Source organism: Phaenicophaeus curvirostris, unplaced genomic scaffold, assembly GCF_032191515.1.
Source record: "Phaenicophaeus curvirostris isolate KB17595 unplaced genomic scaffold, BPBGC_Pcur_1.0 scaffold_127, whole genome shotgun sequence".
NCBI classification, from domain to species: Eukaryota; Metazoa; Chordata; class Aves; order Cuculiformes; family Cuculidae; genus Phaenicophaeus; species Phaenicophaeus curvirostris.
In genome coordinates this window covers 420,903-445,384 of record NW_027206748.1, presented here as the reverse complement: position 1 = coordinate 445,384, position 24,482 = coordinate 420,903, and the positions used below count along the sequence as shown (strand labels likewise).

At 64.3% G+C, this 24,482-nt stretch overlaps 3 protein-coding genes across 5 annotated transcripts in view; all 3 read left to right on the top strand.

Annotated features, from left to right (window-relative positions):
* The window catches only part of WDR83OS (WD repeat domain 83 opposite strand), a 6,458-nt gene extending 2,910 nt beyond the window's left edge, over positions 1–3,548 (top strand). Inside the window, exons 1-4 of one of the 2 annotated variants that reach the window (XM_069882397.1) lie at positions 11–73; positions 961–1,067; positions 2,215–2,313; positions 3,247–3,548. In XM_069882397.1, coding sequence (XP_069738498.1) covers positions 1,035–1,067; positions 2,215–2,313; positions 3,247–3,435 — 321 coding nt within the window. In that variant the 5' untranslated portion in view covers positions 11–73; positions 961–1,034 and the 3' untranslated portion in view covers positions 3,436–3,548. Of the gene's footprint in view, positions 1–10; positions 74–960; positions 1,068–2,214; positions 2,314–3,246 lie in introns of those variants that run through there. The other variant, XM_069882398.1, reaches the window with a different exon arrangement.
* Positions 3,549–4,763: 1,215 nt separating this feature from the next.
* On the top strand, positions 4,764–11,656 carry RNASEH2A (ribonuclease H2 subunit A). Of its 2 annotated transcripts, XM_069882395.1 has the most exons (8): positions 4,764–4,903; positions 5,701–5,772; positions 6,730–6,856; positions 7,466–7,553; positions 9,212–9,349; positions 10,479–10,566; positions 11,078–11,201; positions 11,476–11,656. In XM_069882395.1, exons 1-8 carry the CDS (start codon positions 4,777–4,779, stop codon positions 11,606–11,608), a joined length of 897 nt encoding a protein of 298 aa, XP_069738496.1. In that variant the 5' UTR covers positions 4,764–4,776; the 3' UTR covers positions 11,609–11,656. The 2 variants fall into 2 exon arrangements, with proteins under 2 accessions (XP_069738496.1, XP_069738497.1); XM_069882396.1 differs by lacking the exon at positions 10,479–10,566.
* A 1,776-nt stretch (positions 11,657–13,432) lies between these two features.
* The window catches only part of MAST1 (microtubule associated serine/threonine kinase 1), a 33,612-nt gene continuing 22,562 nt past the window's right edge, over positions 13,433–24,482 (top strand). The window contains 10 exon segments of the mRNA XM_069882409.1: positions 13,433–13,489; positions 13,925–13,956; positions 15,269–15,357; positions 16,595–16,670; positions 18,025–18,103; positions 19,133–19,299; positions 20,692–20,767; positions 21,773–21,979; positions 24,072–24,173; positions 24,307–24,436. Coding sequence (XP_069738510.1) covers positions 13,451–13,489; positions 13,925–13,956; positions 15,269–15,357; positions 16,595–16,670; positions 18,025–18,103; positions 19,133–19,299; positions 20,692–20,767; positions 21,773–21,979; positions 24,072–24,173; positions 24,307–24,436 — 997 coding nt within the window. The 5' untranslated portion in view covers positions 13,433–13,450.

Here is a 24,482-nt window from a genome sequence, read left to right as displayed (position 1 = left end):
CCCCGCGCTCCCGGAGCTTCCGGCGGAAGTGGCCGCGATGGCGGATCCGCGGCGGGCCTGGGAGGGTGACCCGGTGGCGAACGGGGGGGAAACGGCGAGTGATGGGGGGGGCTGGGGAGACTGAGGGGGGGACACAGCAAGGGACTGGGGAGACTGAGGGGGGGACCTGGGCTGCCCCCATTCCCAAGCCCCCCCCCCCCCCCCGACCCCCCCTGTGACCCCCCTCGAACCCCCAGCTCCCCGTGCCCCCCCCCCCGAACCCCCCCCCAAACTCCTGGACCCCCCCCCCATCCCTCTGTGCCCCCCCCCCCCCCAGCTCCCTGTGCCCCCCCCCCATCCCTCCCAACCCCTGTGCCCCCCCCCAGCCCACTGTTACTCCCCTGGACCCCCCTAGCCCCCTGTGCTCCCCCCCCGACCCCCCCCCCCCCCCAACTCCTGGACTCCCCCCCCACAACCCCTGGACCCTCACAGCCCCCTGTGCCCCCCCCATCCCCCTGTGCCCCCCCAGCTCCTTGTGCCCCCCCCCACCCTGTGCCCTTTCAGCCCCCTGTGCTCCCCCAGCTCCCCCCAACCCCCCTGTGCCCCCCCAACCCCCTGTGCCCCCCCCCAGCTCCTTGTGCCCCCCCCCCCGTGGTCTTTTCCAACCCCTGTGCCCCCCCCCAACTCCTTGTGCCCCCCCCAACCCCTTGTGCCCCCCCAGCTCCCTTCAACCCCTGTGCCCCCCCAAACCCCCTGTGCCCCCCCTGGACCCCCACAAGGGGCCTGAGGAGACTGGAGTGGGGGGGGGAAGCTGGGGTGGTTTGGGGGCCACACACACACACATGAGGGAACTGGGGGGATGGTGGGGGGTGAAGAGGAGGTGCAAGGAGACTGAGGAGACTGAAGGGACTGGGAGGGGACTGGGGGGTCTCGGGGGGGCTCCCACCCCGCCTGACATCTCCTTCCCCCCCCCCCCTGCAGGTACAAGCCCCCCTCCAGCGAGAGCAGCCCCGCGCTGGAGGACCCCACGCCCGACTACATGAAACCTGCTGGGCATGGTGTTCAGCATGTGCGGGCTGATGCTGAAGGTGGGGGGCGCAGGGGGGGGGACAGGCACCGCTCCTGGGGGGTCAGGGGGGGACAGGGGACCATCCCTGCGGGTTTGGGGGGGGACAGAGTCTGTCCTTACGTGGTTTGGGGGGGGACAGGAACCATCCCTGGGGGCTTGGCGGGGGAAAGGGTCTGTCCCAGGGTGGTCTGGGGGGGGACAGGGACCATCTTAGAGGGGCTTGAGGGGGGGTCAGTGTCTGTCCCAGGGTGGTTTGGGGGGGACAGGGACCATCGCTGGGGGGCTGGTGAGGGGAAAGAGTCTGTCCCAGGGTGTTTTAGGGGGGGGACAGAGTCTGTCCTAGGGTGGTTTGCGGGGGGACAGAGACCATCCCTGAACGATTCGGGGGGGACAGGGGTCTGTCCCAGGGTGGTTTTGGGGGGGTCAGGGACCATCAATAGAAAGTTGGGGGGCAAACAGGGTCTGTCCCAGGGTGGTTTGGGAGGGACAGGGGACCATCTTAGAGGGGGCTTGGGGGGAGACAGCGTCTGTCCCAGGGTGGTTTTGGGGGGGGACAGGGACCATCCCTGGGGGCTTGGCGGGGGGAAAGGGTCTGTCCCAGAGTGTTTTTGGGGGGGATAGGGACCATCCATGAACGATTTAAGGGGGACAGGGTCTGTCCCCAGGGTGGTTTTGGGGGGTCAGGGACCATCCCTGGGGGCTTGGCAGGGGAAAGGGTCTGTCCCAGGGTGGTCTGGGGGGGACAGGAACCATCCATGAATGATTTGAGGGGGACAGGGTCTGTCCCAGGGTGGTTTGGGGGGGGACAGGGCCCATCCCTGGGGGGCTGGTGGGGGAAAAAGGTCTGTCCCAGGGTGGTCTGGGGGGGGACAGGGACCATCCCTGAACGATTCGCAGGAGACAGGGTCTGTCCCAGGATGGTTTTGGGGGGTCAGGGACCATCAATAGGAAGTTGGGGGGCGACAGGGTCTGTCCCAGGGTGGGTTTGGGGGCACAGGGACCATCCCTGGGGGGGCTTTCGGGGTGGGCAGGATCTGTCCCTAGTGTGGTTTAGGGGGATGGGGGACCATCCCTGAAGGATTCAGGGGGTACAGGGGCCATCAATGGGGAGTTTGGGGGGGACAGGGCCCATTCCGGTGATCCCCCCCATGCCCCCCCGCCCCCAGCTGAAGTGGTGCGCCTGGATCGCCGTCTACTGCTCCTTCATCAGCTTCGCCCAACTCCCGCAGCTCCGAGGACACCAAGCAGATGATGAGCAGCTTCATGTGAGTTCCCCAAACTCCCCACCCTGCACCCCCAAAGCTCCCCCCGACCCAGAGGGTCCCAAACCCCACAGAGACCCCTGACCCCTCAAACCACCCCCTTCTGGTACCCCTGACCCCCCACCCCAGATCCCCCTGTCCCCTAAATCTCCACCAGCCAGAGCTCCCAGACCCCCAAATTCCCCAACCGGAGACCCCCTGAACCCCCCAAACCGCCCCCTTCTGGTACCCCTGACCCCCCCACCCCAGATCCCCCTGTCCCCTAAGTCTCCACCAGCCAGAGCTCCCAGACCCCCAAATTCCCCAACCGGAGACCCTTGAACCCCCAAACCGCCCCCGTTCTGGTACCCGTGGACCCTCCCAAACCCCCCCTGTCCCCCAGGTCTCCCTCACCCAGAGCTCCCAACCCCCCTGAATCCCCCAGCACCCCCAAATCTCACCCACTCAGAGCTCCCAGACCCCCAAGTTCCACACCCAGAGACCCCTGAACCCCCCAGACTATCCCCTTCTGGTACCCTTGACCCCCTCAAATCCCCCAGTGCCCCCAAATCTTGCTCACCCAGAGCTCCCCAGACCCCCAAATTCCCTACACAGCGACCCCTGAGCCCCCCAGACCAACCCCCTCCTGGTGCCTCTGACCCTCCAAACCCCCCCTGTCCCCCAGATCTCCCTCACCCAGAGCTCCCAACCTCCCTGAATCCCCCAGCACCCCCAAATCTCACCCACCCAGAGCTCCCAGACCCCCAAATTCCCCACACGGCAACCCCTGAGCCCCCAAACCACCCCCTCCTGGTGCCTCTGACCCCCCAACCCCCCCTGTCCCCCAGATCTCGCCAACCCAGAGCTCCCACTTCCCCCGTGCACCCCAAATCTTGCTCACAGATCCCCTAATTCCCCACCTGGCGACCCCTGAAGCGTTGTCTCTCCCCGCTCCAGGCTCTCCATCTCGGCCGTGGTGATGTCCTACCTGCAGAACCCACAGCCCATGTCCCCCCCGTGGTGACAGTGGCCGGTGGGGGGGACCCTCGGGGTGTGTCGGGGTGGGGCAATAAAGGGGTGCTGAGACCATCAAGGGGTGCTTGGACCGTCCGCGGGTGCTGGGGCCATCAGGGGGTGCTGAGATGATCGAGAGATGCTGGAACCATCAAGGGGTGCTGGGTAATTAACGGATGCTGAGCAATTAATGGGTGTAGGGACAATATGGGGTGCAATTATAAGGGGGTGCAGGGACGAAGTAGTGGGTGCTGGGGCAATTAGTGGGGACTGGGGCAATTAATGGGGCTGGGATGTGGGGACAATTAAGAGGTTCAGGGACAGTTAATTGGTTTTGAGGCAATTAACGGGGGGGGGTGGCAGCTAACGGGTGCTGGGATCATTAACGGGTGTCAATTAACGGGATAATTAAGGGGTGCTGGGGTAATTAAAAAGTGCTGGCCATGTACCCTGTTGGCCACGCCCCCTCACAACAGGCCACGCCCACTCATCGTGGCCCTCTGTCACGTGATTCAGAGGCCACGCCCCCAACCGGAAGTCCTGCTTCAATAAGCCTCTGCACCCCGAGGCCACGCCCCCTCTGCCTGGCCACGCCCCCAATACGCTGGGCTGCAGTTAAGGCAGGGGGCTCTGAGGCCACGCCCCCTCCCCTAAAGCTCCGCCCCTTTAGTCCCTGGTGGCCCAAGGCCCCTCCATGAAGCCTGTGTAGCCAGAGGCCACGCCCCCTAAAGCCCCGCCCTCCCGTTTAATGCTGATGCTGTTAGGCCACGCCCCCTCTCCCTAAAACCCCGCCCCTCCTATTGAGCCCGGGTAACCCCGAGGCCACGCCCCCTTGAGGCCACGCCCCATAAAGCCCATGCAGTCAGAGGCCACGCCCCCTCTCCACAAAGCCCCGCCCCTCTCGTTAAACCTAGTTGACGCGAGGTCACGCCCCTCCATAAAGCCCTATCTCTCGTGGCCACGCCCCTTTTCCTAAAGCCCCGCCCCTCCCATTGAGCCCGGGTAAATTGAGGCCACGCCCCCTTGAGGCCCTGCCCCTCCCTAAAGCCCGCGCAGCCGGAGGCCACGCCCCTCTGCCTAAAGCCACGCCCCCATTAAATCAGTTGTCTCGAGGCCACGCCCCTTCATAAGCCTGAGCTCTCGAGGCCACGCCCCTTTTCCTAAAGCCCCGCCCCTCCAATTGAGCCCGGGTAAACTGAGGCCACGCCCCCTTGAGGCCCTGCCCCTCCAGTGAGCCGGCGCAGCCGGAGGCCACGCCCCCTCCCTAAAGCCCCGCCCCTTCCGTTAAATCCTGTTGTCACTAGGCCACGCCCCCTCTAGGCCACGCCCCCATGGAGACCGCGCGGCCGGAGGCCACGCCCCTTTCCCCTAAAGCCCCGCCCCCATTGGGCCCGGTAAGCCGAGGCCCCGCCCCTCCATAGAGCCCGCGCCGCCGGAGGCCACGCCCCCTTCCCTGAGGCCCCGCCCCCCGCCATGGCGCTGTCCCGCGTGAGGCGGGACCCGGCGGGCGAGGCCCGGTTCGGGTCCCCGGTGCCCGAGCTCTGCCGGACCCGGCCCTGCGCCCTCGGCGTGGATGAGGCGGGGCGGGGGCCCGTGCTCGGTGAGGGGGGGCACCGGGTATTGGGGGGCACCGGGAACTGGGGGGGCGGGGGCACCGGGGGGAGTCGGTTCTGGGTGACAAGGGGGGGGCACCGGGAAGGAGGGGGGGCACCGCAGTCTGGATGGGGTTTGAGAGCTCGGGGGGGCACCGGGTATTGGGGGGGGCACCGGGTATTGGGGGGCACAGGGAAAGGGGAGGGGGGCACCGGGAAGGAGGGCGGCACCGGGTATTGGGGAGCGCCGGGAAAGGGGGGGGGCACCGGGTATTGGGGGGCACCAGGAAAGGGGGGGGGGCACCGGGTATTGGGGGACACTGGGTATTGGGGGGGCACTGGGTATTGGGTGGCACCGGGAAAGGGGGGGGACACTGGGTATTGGGGGTACAGGGAAGGAGTGGGGGGCATCGGGAAGCGGGGAGGCACCGGGTGTTGGGGGGCACCGGGTATTGGGGGGCACAGGGAAGGGGGTGGCAGCGGGTATTGGGGGGCACCAGGAAAGGGGGGGGGCACCGGGAAGGAGGGCTGCACCGGCTATTGTGGGGCACTGTGTATTGGGGAGCACCGGGGTCTGGAAGGGGTTTGAGGTCTCGGGGGGGGGGGGGGGGGCGGAAACAGGGGGGGTAACCGGGAAGTTGGGGGGCAGGGGGGGGCAGCGTTTGGATTGGGAGGGAGTGGTCCTGGGACACCAGGATTCGGATGGTGAGGGGGGGGGGGTTGGGTTTGGGGGGGCAGCAGGGGGTGGGGGATGGATGGGGGGGGCCCTGACCCCTTCTTACCCCCCCCGTGCCCCCCCCCCCAGGCCCCATGGTTTACGGGCTCTGCTATTGCCCCATTGAGAGACTGGAGGAGCTGGAGGCCATGGGGGTCGCAGGTGAGGGGGGGTCGGGGGGGGGGGGATCCTTGGGAGTGTGGGGGTGGCTCTAGGGGGTGTTAAGGTTGGGGGGGGGGAGCTGGGTGGTTTGGGGGTCCTGGAAAGAGGGTGTCAAGGTGTCTAGGGGGGTCCTAGGGGGTGTTTGGGGATGTTGGAGTGGGAGGGGTGTTATTGGGGGTATTTGGGGGTCCTGGGTGGGGGGTCAGGGTGTCTGGGGGGGTCCTAGGGCATGTTTGGGGATGTTGTGGTTTGGGGGTGGGGGGGGAAAGTTACTGAGGGTATTTGGGGGTCTTGGGGGGGCAGTTGTGGGGGTCAAGGTGTCCGGGGGGGTCCTAGGGGGAGTATAGGAGTCGGCCGGGGCAGGGGGGGACTGGGGGTATTTGAGGGCCCAGGGGAGTTGGGGGGCCCTGAGGGTGGATGGGGTTGTCCTAGGGGTCCTAGAGCATGTTTGGGGGTGTTGGAGTTGGGGGGGGGTTTACTGGTGGTATTGAGGGGTCCTGTGGGGGTCAAGGTGTCTGGGGAGGGGGTCTTAGGGGGTTTTGGGGGTGTAGGAGTCCCAAGGGGAGCGCTGGGGGTATATGAGGGGTCCTGGAGAGGGGGTCAGGTTGTCCTAGGGGTCCTAGAGCATGTTTGGGGGGGGTTACAGGGGGTTTTTGGGGGTCCTGGGGGGAGTTGTGGGGGTCAGGATGTCGGGGGGGGGCATCCTAGAGGGGTGTTGGAGTAGGGGATGGGGTTGAAGGGGGTACTGGGGATATTTGGGGGCGCTGGGGGGGGGGAGTTGTGGGGGTCAGTGCGTCCAGGGGGGTCCTAGGAAGTCTTTGGGGGTGTTGAGGTCTGGGGGACCCCAGGGTGGGGGGGAGGGGATTTGGGGGTCTCCAGGGTGGGGTTTGGGTCCTGGGGTGGTTTGGGGGTGCAGAGGGGGGGTCCCCACGCTCTGTGTCCCCCCCCCCTCCTCAGACTCGAAGACGCTGTCGGAGGGGGAGCGCGAGCGGCGCTTTGGGCTCCTGGAGGCGGCGAGCGACGTGGTGGGGTGGGGGCTGCACCTGCTGCCCCCCCAGCACATCTCGGCCTGCATGCAGCAGCGGTGAGGGGACCCCAAAACCCACACAGGCCCCCCCCAGGGCCCCTCAAACCCCCCCAGGGACCCCAAAACCCCCCCAGGGACCCTCAAAACCCCACAGCCCCTCTCCCAAGACACCCAGGGGACCCCAAAACCCCCCCAGCCCCCCCCAAGGACCCCTCAAATTTCCCCAGGGCCCCCCAAAATCCTACAGCCCCCCCAACCCTCCCTGGGACCCCCCCTAGGCCCCCAAAACCTCTGAACCCCTCCAAACCTGCCCCCTCCAGGACCTCCATGGTGCCCCCCAAATCCCTTGTGTCCTCCCCCAAACTCACATGGGGCTCCCAGGCCACCCCAAAACCCCTCCTGGCTACACCCCCAGCCCATTCCCCACTCCCCCACGGGCCCTCAAAGCCATCTCAGGCCCCCCCAAAAGAACTCTTTTGCCCCCCCGAACCCTCCAGACCCCCAAAAACTATTCCTGGGACCACCCCCCACCACTATTGGGTGCCTCCCCACCCTATTTCTCCCACCTCCTGCCCCCCCCCGCCTCAATCTGGGGTGCTGGGATGGGAAAGGGGGGTCTGGGGGCTCTCTAATTTTAGGGTGTCCCCCCTCAACTCCCTTTTGCAGGGCTAAATACAACCTTAACGAGCTCTCACAAGACACGGTTGCGGGGCTCATCCAGTTCGCGCTGGACGAGGGGGTGCAGGTGGCAGAGGTGGGTTTGGGGGGGCTGGAGGGGGCACCCTGCATCGAGGGGGGCTCCTCAGAATTGGGGGGGGGGGCGCTGGTTGGAGCCCCAGCCCCATCGCTCAGCCCTGTGCCTCAGTTTCCTCTTATAGGGAGGTGAGTTTGGGGGGCAGTTTGGGAGTTTAGGTTGAGTTTGAGGAGGTTTGGGGCTTCAGGTTGGGTTTTGAGGGGGCAACCAACGTTAGGGGGGGCACCCCAGAATTGGGTGGGGGTGCCAGGCAGACCCTCAGCCCCATTGCTCACCCCCGTGCCTCAGTTTCCCTTCATGGGGTTGTTTGGCTGGGGTCGGGGAGGAACTTGGGGGTGGATCAAGAGTGATTTGGGGGACAGGAATATTTTTGGGGAGCCCAGAGCAGATTCTTTTGGGGGTTAGGGCTGATTTTTGGGGTCCAGGGCTGATTTGGGGTCACAGGTGTGTTCTTGGGGGTGCGTTTGGGGATCCAGGGTAGTTTTGGCAGTCCTCCAGGGTTGATTTTAGCATCCCCGGGATGATGTTGGGGACTGAGGGAGGTTTTTGGGGTCCCCAGAGCTGATGGGAGTCCATAGGGCTGATGTTGGGGTCCCAGGGCCTGATGTTGGGGCCCCTGGGTGAGATTGGGAACCCCCAGTGCTGATGTTGGGGTCCTCAGGGTGACTTTGGGGTCTGTAGAGCTGATTTTGGGGGTCTCTGGGGTGATGTTGGCGACCCCCAGGGTGAAGTTCGTGCTGGGGCTAGTTTGTTGGGGTCCCTGGGGCTGGTGTTGGGGTCCCTGGGGTGAGATTGGGGACCTCCAGGCTCATTTTGGTGTCCCCAGTGCTGATGTTGGGGTTCATAGAGCTGATTTGGGGGTCCCCAGGGCTGATGTTGGAGTCCCGGGGGTGATTTTTGGGGTCCCCAGGGGTGATTTTTGGGGTCCCTGGGGAGATTTTGTGGCCCTTAGAGCTGATTTTTGGGGTCCCCAGGGTGATTTTTGAGGTCCCAGGGCTGATGTTGGGGTCCCCAGGGTGATTTTTGGGGTCCCCAGGGCTGATGTTGGAGTCCCTGCAGTGATTTTGGGGCACTTAGGACTGATTTTTGGAGTCCCCGGGGTGATTTTGGGATTCTGGGGCTGATGTTGGGGCCCTTAGGGCTGATTTTGGGGTCCCTGGGGTGATTTTGGGGCCCTTAGGACTGATTTTTTGAGTTCCCGGGGTGGTTTTGGGATTCCGGGGCTGATGTTGGGACCCTTAGGGCTCATTTTGGGGTCCCCAGGGTGATTTTTGAGGTCCCAGGGCTGATGTTGGGTCCCCGGGGTGATTTTTGGGGTCCCCAGGGCTGATGTTGGAATCCCTGGGGTGATTCTGGGGCCCTTAGGGCTGATTTTTTGAGTCCCTGGAATGATTTTGGGGCCCTTAGGGCTGATTTTTGGGGTCCCCGGGCTGCTTTTTGGGGTCTTTGGCGTGGTTTTTGAGGTCCTGGGGCTGATGTTGGGGTCCCCGAGGTGATTTTTGGAGTCGCTGGGGTGATTTTGTGGCCCTTAGGGCTTATTTTTTGGTTCCCCGGGGTGATATTGGGATTCCGGGGCTGATGCTGGGGCCCTTAGGGCTGATTTTGGGGTCCCGGGCCTGATTTTTGGGGTTCTTGGGCTGATTTTTGGGGTCCCCCAGGTGTTCGTGGACACCGTGGGCCCCGCGGCCAAGTTCTCGGCGCGGCTGCGCGCGCTCTTCCCGTCGCTCAAGGTCACCGTGAGCCCCAAAGCCGACGGGCTCTTCCCGGTCGTCAGCGCCGCCAGCATCTGCGCCAAGGTGGGGGCCCCCCAAAAACTGACACCCCCAAAACTGACACCCCCTGTCAAAATCCCTCTGAATCCCTCCCAGAGTGACCCCCTCAAAGCCCCTGAGATCCCCAAATTGACTCCTGGAGCCCCTTCAAACCCATCTGACCCACGAGAACCCCCCCAAACTGAGCCCCCCCCCCCAAATCCCTCTGACCCCCAAAGTGACCCCCAAAGTGACCCCCAGGACCACCCCGAGTCCCTCTGACCCCCCTCCAAACTGACTCACCCCGAAAATGACCCCCTCAAACCCTCTGACCTACCCCCTGGGACCCCCAGACTGACCCCCTTCAAAACCTCTGACCCCCCTTGAGACCCCCAAACTGACCCCCCCAAACCCTCTGACCCCCCCCGAGATTCCCCAAAGTGACCCCCAAGACCCCCACCAAACCCACTGACCCCCTCAAACTCTCTGACCCCCCTGAGATCCCCAAATTGACCCCCAGAACCCCCCCAAACCCTCTGATTCTCCCCCTGGGACCCCCAAACTGACCCCCCCAAACCCTCTGACCCCTCTGAGATTCCCCAAAGTGACCCCCAAGACCCCCCCCAAACCCTCTGAACCCCAAGACCCCCTGAACTGAGACCCCAAGCCCCCCCAAACTGACCCCCCTGTACCCCTAAAGTGACCTACCAGCTGACCCCCCCCAGCAAAATCCCTTTAATCCCCCCCAGACCCTCCTTAAGTGCTGCCCCCCAAGTCCCCCCCGTGCCCCCCCCAAATCCTTCTGGGCCCCCCCCAGCCCTTCTACCTCCCCAAATCCCTGTCCCCTTCCAATCTCTCTATGCGCGCCCCCCCCCGAAATCCTGGTGCTCCCCCAATCCTAGGGACACCCCCCCCTAAATCCTGGTGCCCTTCCAATCCTAGGGACCCCCCCCAAATCCCTGTCCCCTCCCAATCTCTCTATGCCCCCCACCCCCGAAATCCTGGTGCTCCCCCAATCCTAGGGACACCCTCCAAATCCTGGTGCCCCCCCAATCCTAGAGACCCTTCCCAAATCCTGGTGCCCCCCCAATCCTAGGGACTCCCCCCCCCAAATCCTGGTGCCCCCCCAATCCTAGGGACCCCCCCCAAATCCCACTGTCCCCACCCCCCCCAGGTGGCCCGGGACTGCGCCGTGAAGCACTGGAAATTTGAGGAGGATTTGGGGGAGATCGACCGCGATTATGGCTCGGGGTACCCCAACGGTAGGGGGGCACGAGGGGGGGGGGACGTCCGGGGGGGTCTGAGGGGGGGTCCCAATGTCCCAATTTCCCCCTCCCCCAGCATGATGAAGCAGTGGCTGTGGTGGCATCTCCAGCCGGGGGCGGGTCCAGGGGGATGTGGGGATTTTGGGGTTGCGTGGGGGGAGCTGGGGGAGTCTCAATGTGCCAGAGTCCCCCCATTGTCCTGGGGGGGGGGGTCCCCACAATCCCAACACCCCCCCCTTTGTCCTGCCCCAGACAGGGGGGATCACAGGGGGTCCAAGGGGGATGGGGGGGGTGGGCAAGACACCTGGGGGTTTTGGGGTGCATGAGGGGGTCTTGGGGTGGTCAGGGGGGGTCTCACTGTCCCACCTCCCCCACCCCTAGATACCAAGATGAAGCTTTAGCTCCAGCCAGCGGCATCCAGGGGGATGTGGGGATCCTGGGGATTTTGGGGGGGGGGGTCTGAGGGGTAGGTCCCAACACCCCCCCCTTGTTTCCCACCCCCTCCCAGACCCTAAGACGAAGCAGTGGCTGCGGCGACACCTCCAGCCGGTGTTCGGGTTCCCGGGGTTCGTGCGCTTCAGCTGGGGGACGGCCCAGGAGCTGCTGCGGCGTGAGGGGGTCCCCGTGGAGTGGTAAGGGCTGGGGGGGGCTTGTGGGGGGGGGCATGGAGTGGTATGGGGGGCGGGGGGGGCATGGAATGGTGGGGGGTGCGGGGGGAAGCATGGTACAGGGGAAACTGGGGGGGGACGGAGGGGGCTGCTGCAGGATTGGGGGGTCCCCATCAAAGGATTGGGGGGTGGCAAGGGGGCTGCTGTGGACTGGGGGGGTCCAAGGGAGAGGCTATGGAGGCGTGGGGGATACAGGGTGGGGGTCTTTGATCTTTTTCCCCCCCCTCCTACACCTCAGGGCTGATGAGGACCACCAGGCAGACCCCGCCGCCCCCTCCTCGCTCCTCTCCTACTTTGCCCGGACCCCCCCCCGCCGCGCCCCCCACCGCTTCTTCCAGGAGCGAAACCTGCGGCCTCTGGCTGAGCTGTGACCCCCCCACCCTGGAACAGGGACACACCACCCCCCACAAATAAAGCCAAATGCTGTTTTTTCATAAAGAAAATGCACTTTTTTTGGGGGGGGGGAAGGTTGTGGGAGGCATTGGCTGTAGCATTTAGGGGGTGTCACATGGAAGGGGGGGCTGGGAAGGAAGGAGGGCTGAGGGGGTCAGCAGCGTTTGGGGGCATTTTGCGGGGGGGGGGTGATGCAGAGACCCCCCTGTGGTGGAGTTTGAGGTGACACCCGTGAACTTATCCCCCCACCATAGGCCTGTGCCCCCCGCCCCCCGACACTGCCTTCCCCCCCCCCCCATTAATCAGGCCTGGCCGGGTGCCTGGAAATGACCGTGTCCTCAATCCCACGGATTAGGGGTCTAATCCCGGTGGGGGGGAGGAGGAAAGGGGAACACCCCGCCGGGGTCTCCTAAGCAGCCCCCAACCCCCTCTTTTTGGTGTCATTTCAGGGCTTTTGGGGACCGTGATGTCATCACCGCGGGCGGAGAGGGGGGGATCGGGGTGCGGCTGCTTCAGCACCGCGGACAGCGCCGGGGGGATTCAGCACCGCGGACAGCGCCAAGGGGGTTTCAGCTCCACGGACGGGTGGGGGGGGTCAGCTCCATGGATACTGGCAAGGGGGGGGGCACGATTCAGGTCCACGGACTGTGGGGGGGGGTCAGCAGCACTGACAATGCCAAGGTGGGAGTGTGGGGTGTGCAGATCCAGCTCCACAGACAGTGGGGAGGGGAGGGGGCTCGGCATCACGGACAGAGCCAAAGTGAGGGGGAGGGGGTGGGGCCGAGAATGATTCTGCACCACGGACAGTGGGGGGGGGGGTTAAGCAATTTATTACCACGGTCAGGGCCGATTTGAGGGTGGGGGAAGCCGCTTCGATTCATCGCTTCATCATTTGATAGCAATGGTTGGACTCAATGATCCTGTGGGTCTTTTCTAACCTTATGATTCTATGATCACCGTGGACAGCGCTGGGAGGGGGGCGGGGGGCCACGATTCAGCACAGCGGAAGGCGACAAAACCAGGGGGGGCGAGGGCGATTCAGCACCGAGGGCTGCGGGGGAGCGAAGGGCTTGAAAGGATTCAACACCGAATGGGGATGGCGATTCCTCACCGCGGACAACACCGAATGAGGGGGGGGGACACACACGATTCAGCATCATGGGCAGTGGGGGGGGCTGTTAAGCGATTCATCACCGTGGTCAGCGCCGAATTTGGGGGGGAGGGGGGATGCGATTTAGGACCGGGTCCAGCGCAGAAGAGGGGGATGGCGATTCAGCACAGCGCACAGCGCCAAGGGGGTGGGGGGCACGATACAGCACCATGAACGAGGGGAGGCGGGGGTTAAGCGATTCATCACAGTGGTCAGCGCCGAATTGGGGGGGGGGAGGCACTTCGATTCAGCACCGCGGACAGCGCCGAATGCGGCGCTTCAGCACCACGGACAGCGCAGAATGGGGGGTGGTGCTTGACTTCAGCACCGCGGACAGCGCTTAAGGGTCTTTCAATGGTGTGAACGGCGCCAATTGGGGGGGGCGGTGAGGAGCTTGGGGTCCCGGCAGCGCAGGGGTTAATCCGCCCCCCCCAGAGTCCCCCCTTCTCCGAACGTTTCTTCCCCCCCCCATCCCGTTTTGAGGCGGGTCTGGGTGGGGCCGGGGGGCGGGGCCAAGGGGCGGGGCGGGGCCGGGGTCCCTTCGCTGTGGACGATGGCGGCGGGCGGCTGAAAAGAGGGGGGGTGGAAGAGGGGGGGGCGCTACGGGTTTTGGGGTTTGGGTTGAGGGGGTGAGGGAGCTCCCCAAACCCCCCCCCCAACCGGCACCGCCATGGACGACTCGGGTGTGATCCGGCGGCGGCGGCTGCAGGTACCGGGGGGGGGGGCGCTTATTGGCAACCGGTGCGGGGGGCGGGAGGGGAGGGGGGGGTTGATACCGGAGCGAGGTGACCGGTATCGAAAGGGGGTGGTCGGTACCGGGGGGGGGGGGGGTCGGTACCAGAGGGTGGTCGGTACCAGAGGGGGGGTCGGTACGACAGGGCTGATACCGGGCAGGGCGGGTACCGGGGAGGGGGGGGTCGGTACCGGGTGGGGTCGGTACCGGGGAGGTGGGGGGAAGGGGGGGGATGCATCCCCGGTACCGGGAAGGCCGGGCCGGGCGGGGTCAGCGATGGTGCGGGTGATGCGGTACCGGGAGGGGCTGCGAGGGGGATGGGGATGGAGCCTGGGCCTGGGCCCCCCCAAAGCGCTGTTGGGGGGGGGGGAGGGGGCTCAGGCTGTGTCCCCCCCCCATCCCGTTCCACAGAAGGATTTGCCTTTGCCGCGGAAGAGCAGCAGGTGAGACCCCAACCCCCACCCCACTGCCCTCCCGCACTCCTCGTTGCCTCCCATCACCCCCCCCCATTGTGCCCCAGTTGCCCCCCCGCGCCCCCCAGTGCCCCCCCATCGCTACCCCTAGTCCCCCCAATGCCACTCGGGTTAGGCTGGGGCCCCATCTTCCACCGCGGCCTTCAGCCCCCCCCCCCATCATCATCATCAACTGCATCCTCCATCCCTTCCCTTCCGCATACTCATTTGCCATCCTTGGCTTCATCCCCCTCCATCCTCATCCTTGTTATCCTCCTATCCTCCTTCTCCTCCATCCTCGTTTTTCATCCCCATCTTTCATCCTTAGCCTTCATCCCTCTCTGTCTGCATCCCCATCTTCAGCCTTCATCCCCATCCTCATCCTCTTTCCATCCTCAGCCTTCATCCATCCTCATCCACCTTCTCCATCCCTTCTCCATCCTCATCCTCAGCCTTCATCCCTCTTTATCCCCATCACAATCCTCACTCCCTCCATCCTCATCCTCATCATCCCCCTGCCCTTCCCTATCCTCAGCCTTCATCCCTCACCATCCTCATCCCCCCTCCACCTTCAGCCTTCATCCCTCTCTGTTCTCATCCTCACCTTCCCCATCTTCATCCTCCATCCCTTCCTAATCCGTTGCCTTCGTCCTTCTCTGTTCTTGTCACCATCCTCACCCCTTTTCCTCCTCATCCTCAGCCTTCATCCCCCTCACTATCCTCATCATCTTCTCCATCCTCAGCCTTCATCCCCCTCTCTATCCTCATCATCTTCTCCATCCTCAGCCTTCATCGTCTTCTATCCTCATTCCCTTTCCATGCTCAATCTTCACCTCTCTCCATCTTCATCCCTTCTCCATCCTCATCCTCCTTTGTATCCTCAACCTTCATCCCTCTCCATCCTCATCCTTCCCCTCCTTCATCTCCATCCTTCATCCTTGCCTCCCTCAGCCTTCATCCCCACACTATCCTCATCCTCCTTCCATCCCCATCCTCATCCCTCTCCATCCTCATCCCTCTTCCATTCTCAGCCTTCACCCTTCACAATCTTCATCATCCTCATCCTCCTTTGTATCCTCAGCCTTCATCATTCTCCATCCCCATCCTCTCCCTCCTTCATCCTCACCTCCCTCCTTCCTTCCTCCTCCTCCTTTCCCCCCCCTCCTTTTATTGTGGGGATGGGGGGGCTATGGGTTCCCCCTCAGGCACCTTTGGGTGCTGTGATCGCGTTCAGGGAAGGAGGGGGGGGTCCTGGGGGTGTCCTGCCCCCCCCGACCCCTACCCCCCCTCCACCCCCCCCCAGCTGCCGCACCAGCAACAGGAAGAGCCTGATCCTGACCAGCACCTCCCCCACCCTCCCGCGGCCCCACTCGCCGCTGCCCGGACACATCGGTGAGAGCCCCCCCAGTCACCCCCAGTCACCCCCAAACCTCCCCAGTCACACCTAGTCACCCCTAAACCTCCTCAGTCACCCCCAGTCACCCCCAACCCTCCCAGTAACACCCAACCCCCCCAGTGACACCCCCCCCATGACCTTCCCAGTGAGCCCCAAAACCCCCAATGACCCCCTAGTAACCCCCCAGTGACCCCCAAACTCACCCATTACCCTCCCGGTGATCCCAAGACTCCCCAGCGACCCCCAAGTCACCCCCAGTCACCCCCAAACCTCCCCAGTCACCCCCAGTCACTCCCAACACCCCCAGTGACACCCAACCCCCCCTGACATTCCCAGTGAGGCCCCAACACCCAATGGCCCCCCAGTAACCCCCACAGTGACCCCCAAACCTCCCTCAGTGACCCCCCAGTGGCCCCTAACCCCCCATGACCTCCCCCAGTGATCCCACCCCCTCCAGTGACCCCCAAACCCCCAGTGACCCCCAATGACACCCGTCCCCCCATGACCTCCCCAGTGAGCCCCAAAACCCCCAACGACCTCCTAGTGAACTCCCAGTTGCTCCCAAACCTCCCCAGTGACCCCCAAATCCCCAATGACCCCCAGTAACCCCCCTAGTGACCCCCCAAACCCCCCCAGTGAATCCCAGTGACCCTCAGTGACCCCTAAACCTCCCCAGTGACTCCTAGTCACCCCCAAACCTCCCAGTGATCCTCAACCCCCCCATGACCTCCTCAGTGAGCCCCCAAACTCCCCAGTGAACTCCAGTGACCCCCAGTAACCCCCAAACCTCCCCAATGACCCCCCCAGTAGCACCCCCAGTGACACCCCCCAGAGACCCCAACCCCCCCTGGACTCCCTGCAATGAATCCCCAGCCCATCCAGTGACACCCCCCCCCCCCATAGCCACCTCCTTCTCTCCTCCCACCCCCCCAACAAAGCTGGGACCCCCGCTCCCCAAGGGACCCATTGCCAACCCCCCCCCCCAAATCCCAGGCCCCTCAAAACCCCATTGCCCCCCCCAGCCCTTCCAACCCCCCTGCCCCCATTGCCCCCCCCCAACCCCCCAGCCCCTCCAACCCCCCTGCCCCCATTTCCCCCTCCCAGGACTGCCCCCCCCCCCAGACCCCATTGCCCCCCCTTTTCCCCTGGGGGTGGGTTGGGAGGGGTCGTGGCCTGTCAGGCCGTGGCTGTGACACCCCCCATGTGTGTCCCCCCCCCCCGCCCCCCCCGCAGGCAGCAGCCCCCTCGACAGCCCCCGAACCTTCTCCCCCAGCCACCCCGGGCAGTTCTGCTTCGCCTCCTCCCGACGGTGAGGGGGGGGCACGGGGGGGCACAGGGGGTTGGGGGGGCACAGGAGTTGGGGGGCACAGGGGGGCACAGGGGGTTGGGGGAGTCACAGGAGTTGGGGGGCACAGGGGTGGCACAGGGGATGGGGGGGTCACAGGAGTTGGGGGGCACAGGAGGTTGGGGGTCATAGGAGTTGGGGGGCACGGGGGGGCACAGGGGATGGGGGGGTCATAGGAGTTGGGGGGCACAGGAGGTTGGGGGTCACAGGAGTTGAGGGGCACAGGGGGGCACAGGGGGTTGGGGGGTCATAGGAGTTGGGGGGCACGGGGGGGGGCACAGGGGGTTGGAGGGTCACAGGAGTTGGGGGGCCCGGGGGGCACAGGAGATGGGGGGGTCATAGGAGTTGGGGGGCACGGGGGGGGCACAGGGGGATGGGGGGGTCATAGGAGTTGGGGGGCACAGGAGGTTTGGGGCGTCACAGGAGTTGGGGGGCACGGGGGGGCACAGAGGGTTGGGGGCACAGGAGTTGGGGGGCGCGGGGGGGGCACAGGGGGTTGGGTGGGTCACAGGAGTTGGGGGGCACAGGAGGTTGGGGGTCACAGGAGTTGGGGGGCACAGGGGGGCACAGGAGGCTGGGGGGTCATAGGAGTTGGGGGGCACGGGGGGGCACAGGGGGTTGGGGGGGCACAGGAGTTGGGGGGCACGGGGGGGCACAGGGGGTTGGGGGGTCACAAGAGTTGGGGGGCACAGGAGGTTTGGGGGGGCACAGGAGTTGGGGGCCACGGGGGGGGCACAGGGGGTTGGGGGGGTCCAGGGGGGTAACAGGGGGCTGGGGCGGGGCATGGGGGGGTGAGTACAGGGGGCTGAGGGGGCACAGGGTTTGGGGGGTCCAAGGGGGTTACAGGGGGCTGGGGGGGAGTCCAGGGAGGTAACAGGGAGATGGGGGGGGGGGCACAGGCGTGTAACAGGGGGCTGAGGGGGCATAGGGGTTGGGGGGGTCCAGAAGGGTAATGGGGTGCTGGGGGGGGCACAGAGGGCTGGGGGGTCAAAGCAGGAAGGGGCACAGGGGTCTTAGGGGGGAAGAAGGGGCTTGGGGGGGGCAGGAGGTTGGAGAGCAGTCAGGGGGGGCGAGTTTGGGGTCCCCAGGATGTTGGGGGGGGTATGGGAGGTGGGGGGGGTCAAGGGGGATGGGGGGCACAGGGAGATGAGGAGGCTGGGGGGGAACCAGGGGCTGGGGGGAGCTGTGGGGGTCCAGGATGTTTGGGGGGGGGGGCATGGGGTTTGGGGGGGGCAAAGGAATTTTGAGGGGGTTCCAGGAGTCTCGGGGAGGCCTTCAAGGATCTGGGGGGGTGTCCTGACCCCCTGTCCCCCCCCAGCCCCGATGGGCGCCGGTGGTCGCTGGCATCGCTGCCCTCGTCCGGGTATGGAACCAACACCCCCAGCTCGGCCGTCTCGGTGAGGGGGGGCACGGGGGGCATTGGGGGGGGGGAGTGGGGGGCAATAGGGGGTCTTTGGGTGTCTATGAGGTGCAATGGGGTGCAATGGGGTCCAGTGGGGGTCTGTGGGGTCCAATAGGGGGGTCTGTGGGGTGCTATGGGTGGCAATGAGGGGTCTGTGGGGTGCAATGGGGGTGCAATGGGGGGCTATGGGGGGCTATGGGGGTGCAATGGGGGTGCAATGGGGGGCTATGGGGGGCTATGGGTGGCAATGGGGGGTAATGGAGGGGTCTATGGGAGGCAATGGGGTGCTATGCGGGTTCCATGGGGGTCAATGTGGTGCTATGGGGGGCAATGGGGTTGTCTGTGGGGTGCAGTGGGGGGCTATGGGTGGCAATGGGGGGTAATGGAGGGGTCTATGGGAGGCAATGGGGTGCTATGTGGGTTCCATGGGGGTCAATGTGATGCTATGGGGGGCAATGAGGGATCTGTGGGGTGCAAAGGGGGGCTATGGGGGGCTAGGGGGGGCTATGAGGGTGCAATGGGGGTGCAATAGGGGGCTATGGGGTGCAACGGGGGTGCAATGGGGGTGCAATGGGGGGTTATGGGGGGCTATGGGGGGCAATGGGGGGCAATGGAGGGGTCTATGGGAGGCAATGGGGTGCTATGCGGGTTCCATGGGGGTCAATGTGGTGCTATGGGGGGCAATGAGGGGTGTGTGGGGTGCAATGGGGGTGCAAAGGGGGGCTATGGGGGGCAATGGGGGGCTATGGGGGGCAATGGGGGGATCTATGGGGGGCAATGGGGGGTTTATGGAACATTGGGGTGCTACGGGGCACAGTAGGGGGAAAGGGAGGGTCTATGGGAGGCAGTGGGGTGCAGTGGGGGATTGATGGGGTGCAGTGGGGGATTGATGGGGCACAGTGGGGTGCAATGGGGTGCAGTGGGGTGCAATGGAGGATCTATGGGGTGCAGTGGGGGACCAGTGGGGGTCAGTGGGGGATCAGTGGGGATCAGTGGGGCTCCATGGGGTGACGCGGGCGCGCAGTCGTCCTGCTCGTCGCAGGAGCGGCTGCACCAGCTCCCCGCGCACCCCACACCCGAGGAGCTGCGGTTCCTCTCCCGGCACTTCGGGAGCTCCGAGAGCCTCGTGGAGGAGGAAGGGGGGACCCGGGGGGGGGCGGTGGCCCCCAGACCCCGATCCCGCAGCCTCAGGTAAGGGGGTGTGGGGGGCAAGGGGTGTGGGGAGGCCATGGGGCTGGAGGGTGGATTGAGGGGTCTATGGGGTGCAGTGGGGTGCAATGGGGGGTCTATGGGGTGCAGTGGGGTTCTATGGGGTGCAATGGGGGGTCAATGGGGTGCAATGGGGGCTCTATGGGTGATCTATGGGGTGCAATAGGATGTATGGGGGTTCTATGGGGTGCAATGAGGGGTCTGTGGGGTGCAATGGGATGTCTATGGGGTGCAATGGAGGTGTCTATGGGGCACAGTGGGGTGCAATGGGGGGGTCTATGGGGTGCAATGGGGCACAGTTGGGTGCAGTGGGGGCTCTATGGGGGATCTATGGGGTGCAACAGGATGTATGGGGGTTCTATGGGGTGCAATGGGGGGTCTGTGGGGTGCAATGAGATGTCTACGGGGTGCAATGGGGGTGTCTATGGGGCACAGTGGGGTGCAATGGGGGGTCAATGGGGTGCAATGGGGGCTCTATGGGGGATCTATGGGGTGCAATAGGATGTATGGGGGTTCTATGGGGTGCAATGGGGGGTCTGTAGGGTGCAATGGGGGTGTCTATGGGGTGCAATGGGGGGTCAATGGGGCACAGTGGCGTGCAATGGGGGGTCAATGGGGTGCAATGGGGGCTCTATGGGGGATCTATGGGGTGCAATAGGATGTATGGGGGTTCTATGGGGTGCAATGGGGGGTCTGTAGGGTGCAATGGGGGGTCTATGGGGTGCAATGGGGGGTCAATGGGGCACAGTGGCGTGCAATGGGGGGGTCTATGGGGTGCAATGGGGCCCAGTTGGGTGTAATGGGGGATCTATGGGGTGCAATGGGGGGTCAATGGGGCACAGTGGCGTGCAATGGGGGGGCCTATGGGGTGCAATGGGGCCCAGGTGGGTGCAATGGGGGGTCTATGGGGTGCAGTGGGGTGTAATGGGGGATCTATGGGGTGCAATGGGGTCAATGGGGCACAGTAGGGTGCAGGGGGGGGTCTATGGGGTGCAATGCGGGTTCTATGGGGTGCAGTGGGATGCAATGGGGGCTCTATGGGGCACAGTGAGGTGCAATGGGGGGTCTATGGGGTGCACTAGGGGGGTCTATGGGGTAGGAGGGGCACCATAGGGGGCAACTGGGGGGCTGGGAGTGTGGGGGGGGCCACGTGGGGGGCATGTGGTGCTGGAGGGGGCACCGTGTGGGGGGGATGAGGGGTCTGAGGGGCACAGTGGGGGCCCACAGGGTTCTGTGGGGCAGAATGGGGGAGCAGTGGGGGCGGTCTATGAGGTGAGCTCATGAGGCTGAGGCACTTGGGGGGCCCCCATGGGGCTGGGGTGCATGGGATGGGGGGCGCTGTGGGTCCCATGGATGCTGGTGTCCCCTCCCCAGCCCTGGGCGCTCGCCCTCGTCCCACGACAACGAGATCGTGCTGATGAACCACGTCTACAAGGAGCGGTTCCCCAAGGTGGGGCTGGGGGCACTTGGGGGGCTGGGGGGGATGTGGGGTCTTGGGGGGCTCAGGGTGCGGTCGTTATGTGTCTCTGGAGGAGGTTCTGGGGTCGCTATGGGGAGCTGGAGGAAGTTCTAGGGTAGCTATGGGGCATTGGAGGAGGTTCTGGGGTCGCTATGGGGAGATGGAGGAGGTTATGAGGTAGCTATGGGGCACTGGAGGGGGTTGTGGGGTGGCTGTGGGGCACTGGAGGAGGTCCTGGGGTCATTGTGGGGCAGTGGAGGAGGTTCTGTGGTGGCTGTGGGGCACTGGAGCAGGTTCTGGGGTTGCTATGAGGAGCTGGAGGAGGTCCTGGGATCATTGTGGGGAGCTGGAGGAGGTTCTGGGGTGTCTGTGGGGCACTGGAGGAGGTTCTGAGGTGTCTGTGGGGCACTGGAGGAGGTTGTGGGGTGGCTGTGGGGCACTGGAGGAGGTTGTGGGGTGGCTGTGGGGAGCTGGAGGAGGTCCTGGGGTCATTGTGGGGCAGTGGAGGAGGTTCTGAGGTGGCTGTGGGGCACTGGAGCAGGTTCTGGGGTTGCTATGAGGAGCTGGAGGAGGTCCTGGGATCATTGTGGGGAGCTGGAGGAGGTTCTGGGGTGTCTGTGGGGCACTGGAGGAGGTTCTGAGGTGTCTGTGGGGCACTGGAGGAGGTTCTGAGGTGGCTGTGGGGCACTGGAGGAGGTTGTGGGGTGGCTGTGGGGCACTGGAGGAGGTTCTGGGGTGGCTGTGGGGCATTGGAGGAAGTTGTGGGGTGTCTGTGGGGCACTGGAGGAGGTTCTGAGGTGTCTGTGGGGCACTGGAGCAGGTTCTGGGGTTGCTATGAGGAGCTGGAGGAGGTCCTGGGATCATTGTGGGGAGCTGGAGGAGGTTCTGGGGTGTCTGTGGGGCACTGGAGGAGGTTCTGAGGTGTCTGTGGGGCACTGGAGGAGGTTCTGGGGTGGCTGTGGGGCACGGTGGGATCCGTGGGTCCGGCCCCCCCAGGCGACAGCGCAGATGGAGGAGCGCCTGGAGGAGTTTGTGCGTGGCTGTGGACCAGCGGAGGCGCCGCTGCCCGACGGGGCTCTCAGCTTCATCCAACACCAACTGGTGGAGCTGGCCCGCGACTGCCTGGCCAAGGCCCGTCTCGGCCTCATCACCGCTGGCTACTTCTACGAGCTGCAGGAGAACATGGAGCGCCTCCTGCAGGACGTGAGCCACCGCGACTCAAGAGGGGCTACTGGGACTCGATGGGGGCCACTAGGACCCGATGGGGGCGACCAGGACTCAATGGGGGCCACTGGGATTCGATGGGGGCCACTGGGACTCGATGGGGGCCACCGGGACTCAATGGGGGCCACCAGGACTCAAAGGGGGCCACTGGGACTCAATGGGGGCCACTGGGACTCAATGGGGGCTACCAGGACTCGAAGGGGGCCACTGGGACTCAATGGGGGCTACCAGGACCCAACAGTAACCAATGGGACCCAAGGGGGACCAATGGGGACAGACAAGAGCCAACATGCTGATGGGACCCAACAGGATCAGTGGGACTCAACGGGGTCCAACGGGGACCAACAGGGACCCAATGGGACCCAACAGGACCCAATGGGGACCTATGGGACCAAACAGGGACCCAACAGGGATCAGTGGGGACCAATGGGGACCAACAGGGACCTAACGAGACCCAATGGGACCCAACACGACTCGATGGGACCTAATAGAACCCTACAGGACCCAATGGGGCACAACGAGACCCAGCAGGACCCAATGGGGACCAATATGGACCAAACGGGGACCCGATGGGACCCAATAAGACTAAATGGGACCCAACACAACTCAATGGGACCCAATGGAACCCAACAGGACCCAATGGAACCCAACAGGGACTAAATGGGAACCCAATAGGATCCAACGAGACCCAATAGGATACAACACGACCCAATGGGACCCAATGGAACCCAACAGTACCCAATGGGGACCAACAAGGACTAAATAGAAACCCAATAGGATCAATGAGACCCAACACGACCCAAGAAGGCCCAATGGGACCCAACACAACCCAATGTGACCCAATGGAACTCAACGGGACCCAACAGGACCCAGTGGGGACCAACAGGGACAGACAGGAACCAACATGACCCAATGGGGACCAATATGGACCAAACAGGGATCCAATGGGACCCAACACAACTCAGTGGGACCCAGTGGAACCCAACAGGGACTAAATGGAAACCCAATAGGATCAATGAGACCCAACATGACCCAAGAAGACCCAATGGGGCCCAATGGGACCAAATGGAACCCAACAGGACCTAATGGGGACCAACAGGGACCACATGGGGACCAAGTTGGACCCAACGAGACCCAACACAACTCAATGGGACCCAACAGGACCCAATGGGGACCCAACAGGACCCAATGGGGCACAACGAGACCCAACGGGACCCAATAGAACCCAACAGGACCCAGTGGGGACCCAACAGGGACTAAATGGGAACCCAATAGGATCAATGGGACCCAACATGACCCAATGGAGACCAATGGGACCCAACACAACTCAATGGGACCCAACAGAACCCAACAGGATCCAATGGGGACCCAACAGGGACTAAATGGAAACCCAGTAGGATCAATGGGATCCAAAATGACCCAACAAGACCTAACGGGGCCCAGCACGACTCAATGGGACCCAGTAGAACCCAACAGGACCCAATGGGGACCCAGCATGACCCAGTGAGACCCAATAGAACCCAATAAGACCCAAGAGGGCCCAATGGGACCCAACAGGAACTAAATGGGAACCCAATAGGATCAATGAGACCCAATAAGACCCAATGGGACCCAACAAGACTCAATGGGGCCAAATGGGACCCAACAAGAACTAAATGGGAACCTAATAGGATCAATGGGACACAACAAGACCCAATGGGACCCAACAGGGACCCAAGGGGATCAACGGAGACCAATGGGGACCAACAGGGACAGACAGGAACCAACACGACACAATGGGGACCAACAGGGACCAAACGAGACCCAATGGGACCCAATGGAACCCAACAGGACCCAATGGGGACCCAACAGGGACTAAATGGGAACCCAATAGGATCAATGGGACCCAACATGACCCAAGAAGATGTAATAGGGCCCAATGGAACCCAACAGGCCCCAGTGGGGACCAACAGGGACTAAATGGGGACCCAATAGGATCAATGGGACCCAAAATGACCCAACAAGACCCAATGGAACCTAATGGGACCCAACATGACCCAATGGGACCCCCTGACCACCCCATGTCCCCCAGGCGTATGAGCGCTCGGAGTCGGAGGAGGTGGCCTTCATCACGCAGCTGGTGAAGAAGCTCCTCATCATCATCTCCCGTCCGGCCCGGCTGCTGGAGTGCCTGGTGAGACCCGTGGGACGCGGAATGCCCTGCACGTGTGGGACCAGGCGTGTGATGGTCCCTGTCACCGTGCTCACACCCTCGCACGGTGACGCTGGTCGCAGCACACACGTGTGACACCGTGTCCCGCCCACAGGAGTTCGACCCGGCCGGGTTCTTCCAGCTGCTGGCGGCGGCCGAGGGGCAGGCGCGCGCCGGGACGCTCAAGGCCGACATCCCCCGCTACATCCTGGCCCAGCTGGGGCTGCCGCGTGAGCCCTTCCCCGGTACACGCGTGTGCGAGGGGGAACACGGGGGCTCTGCACGCCTTGG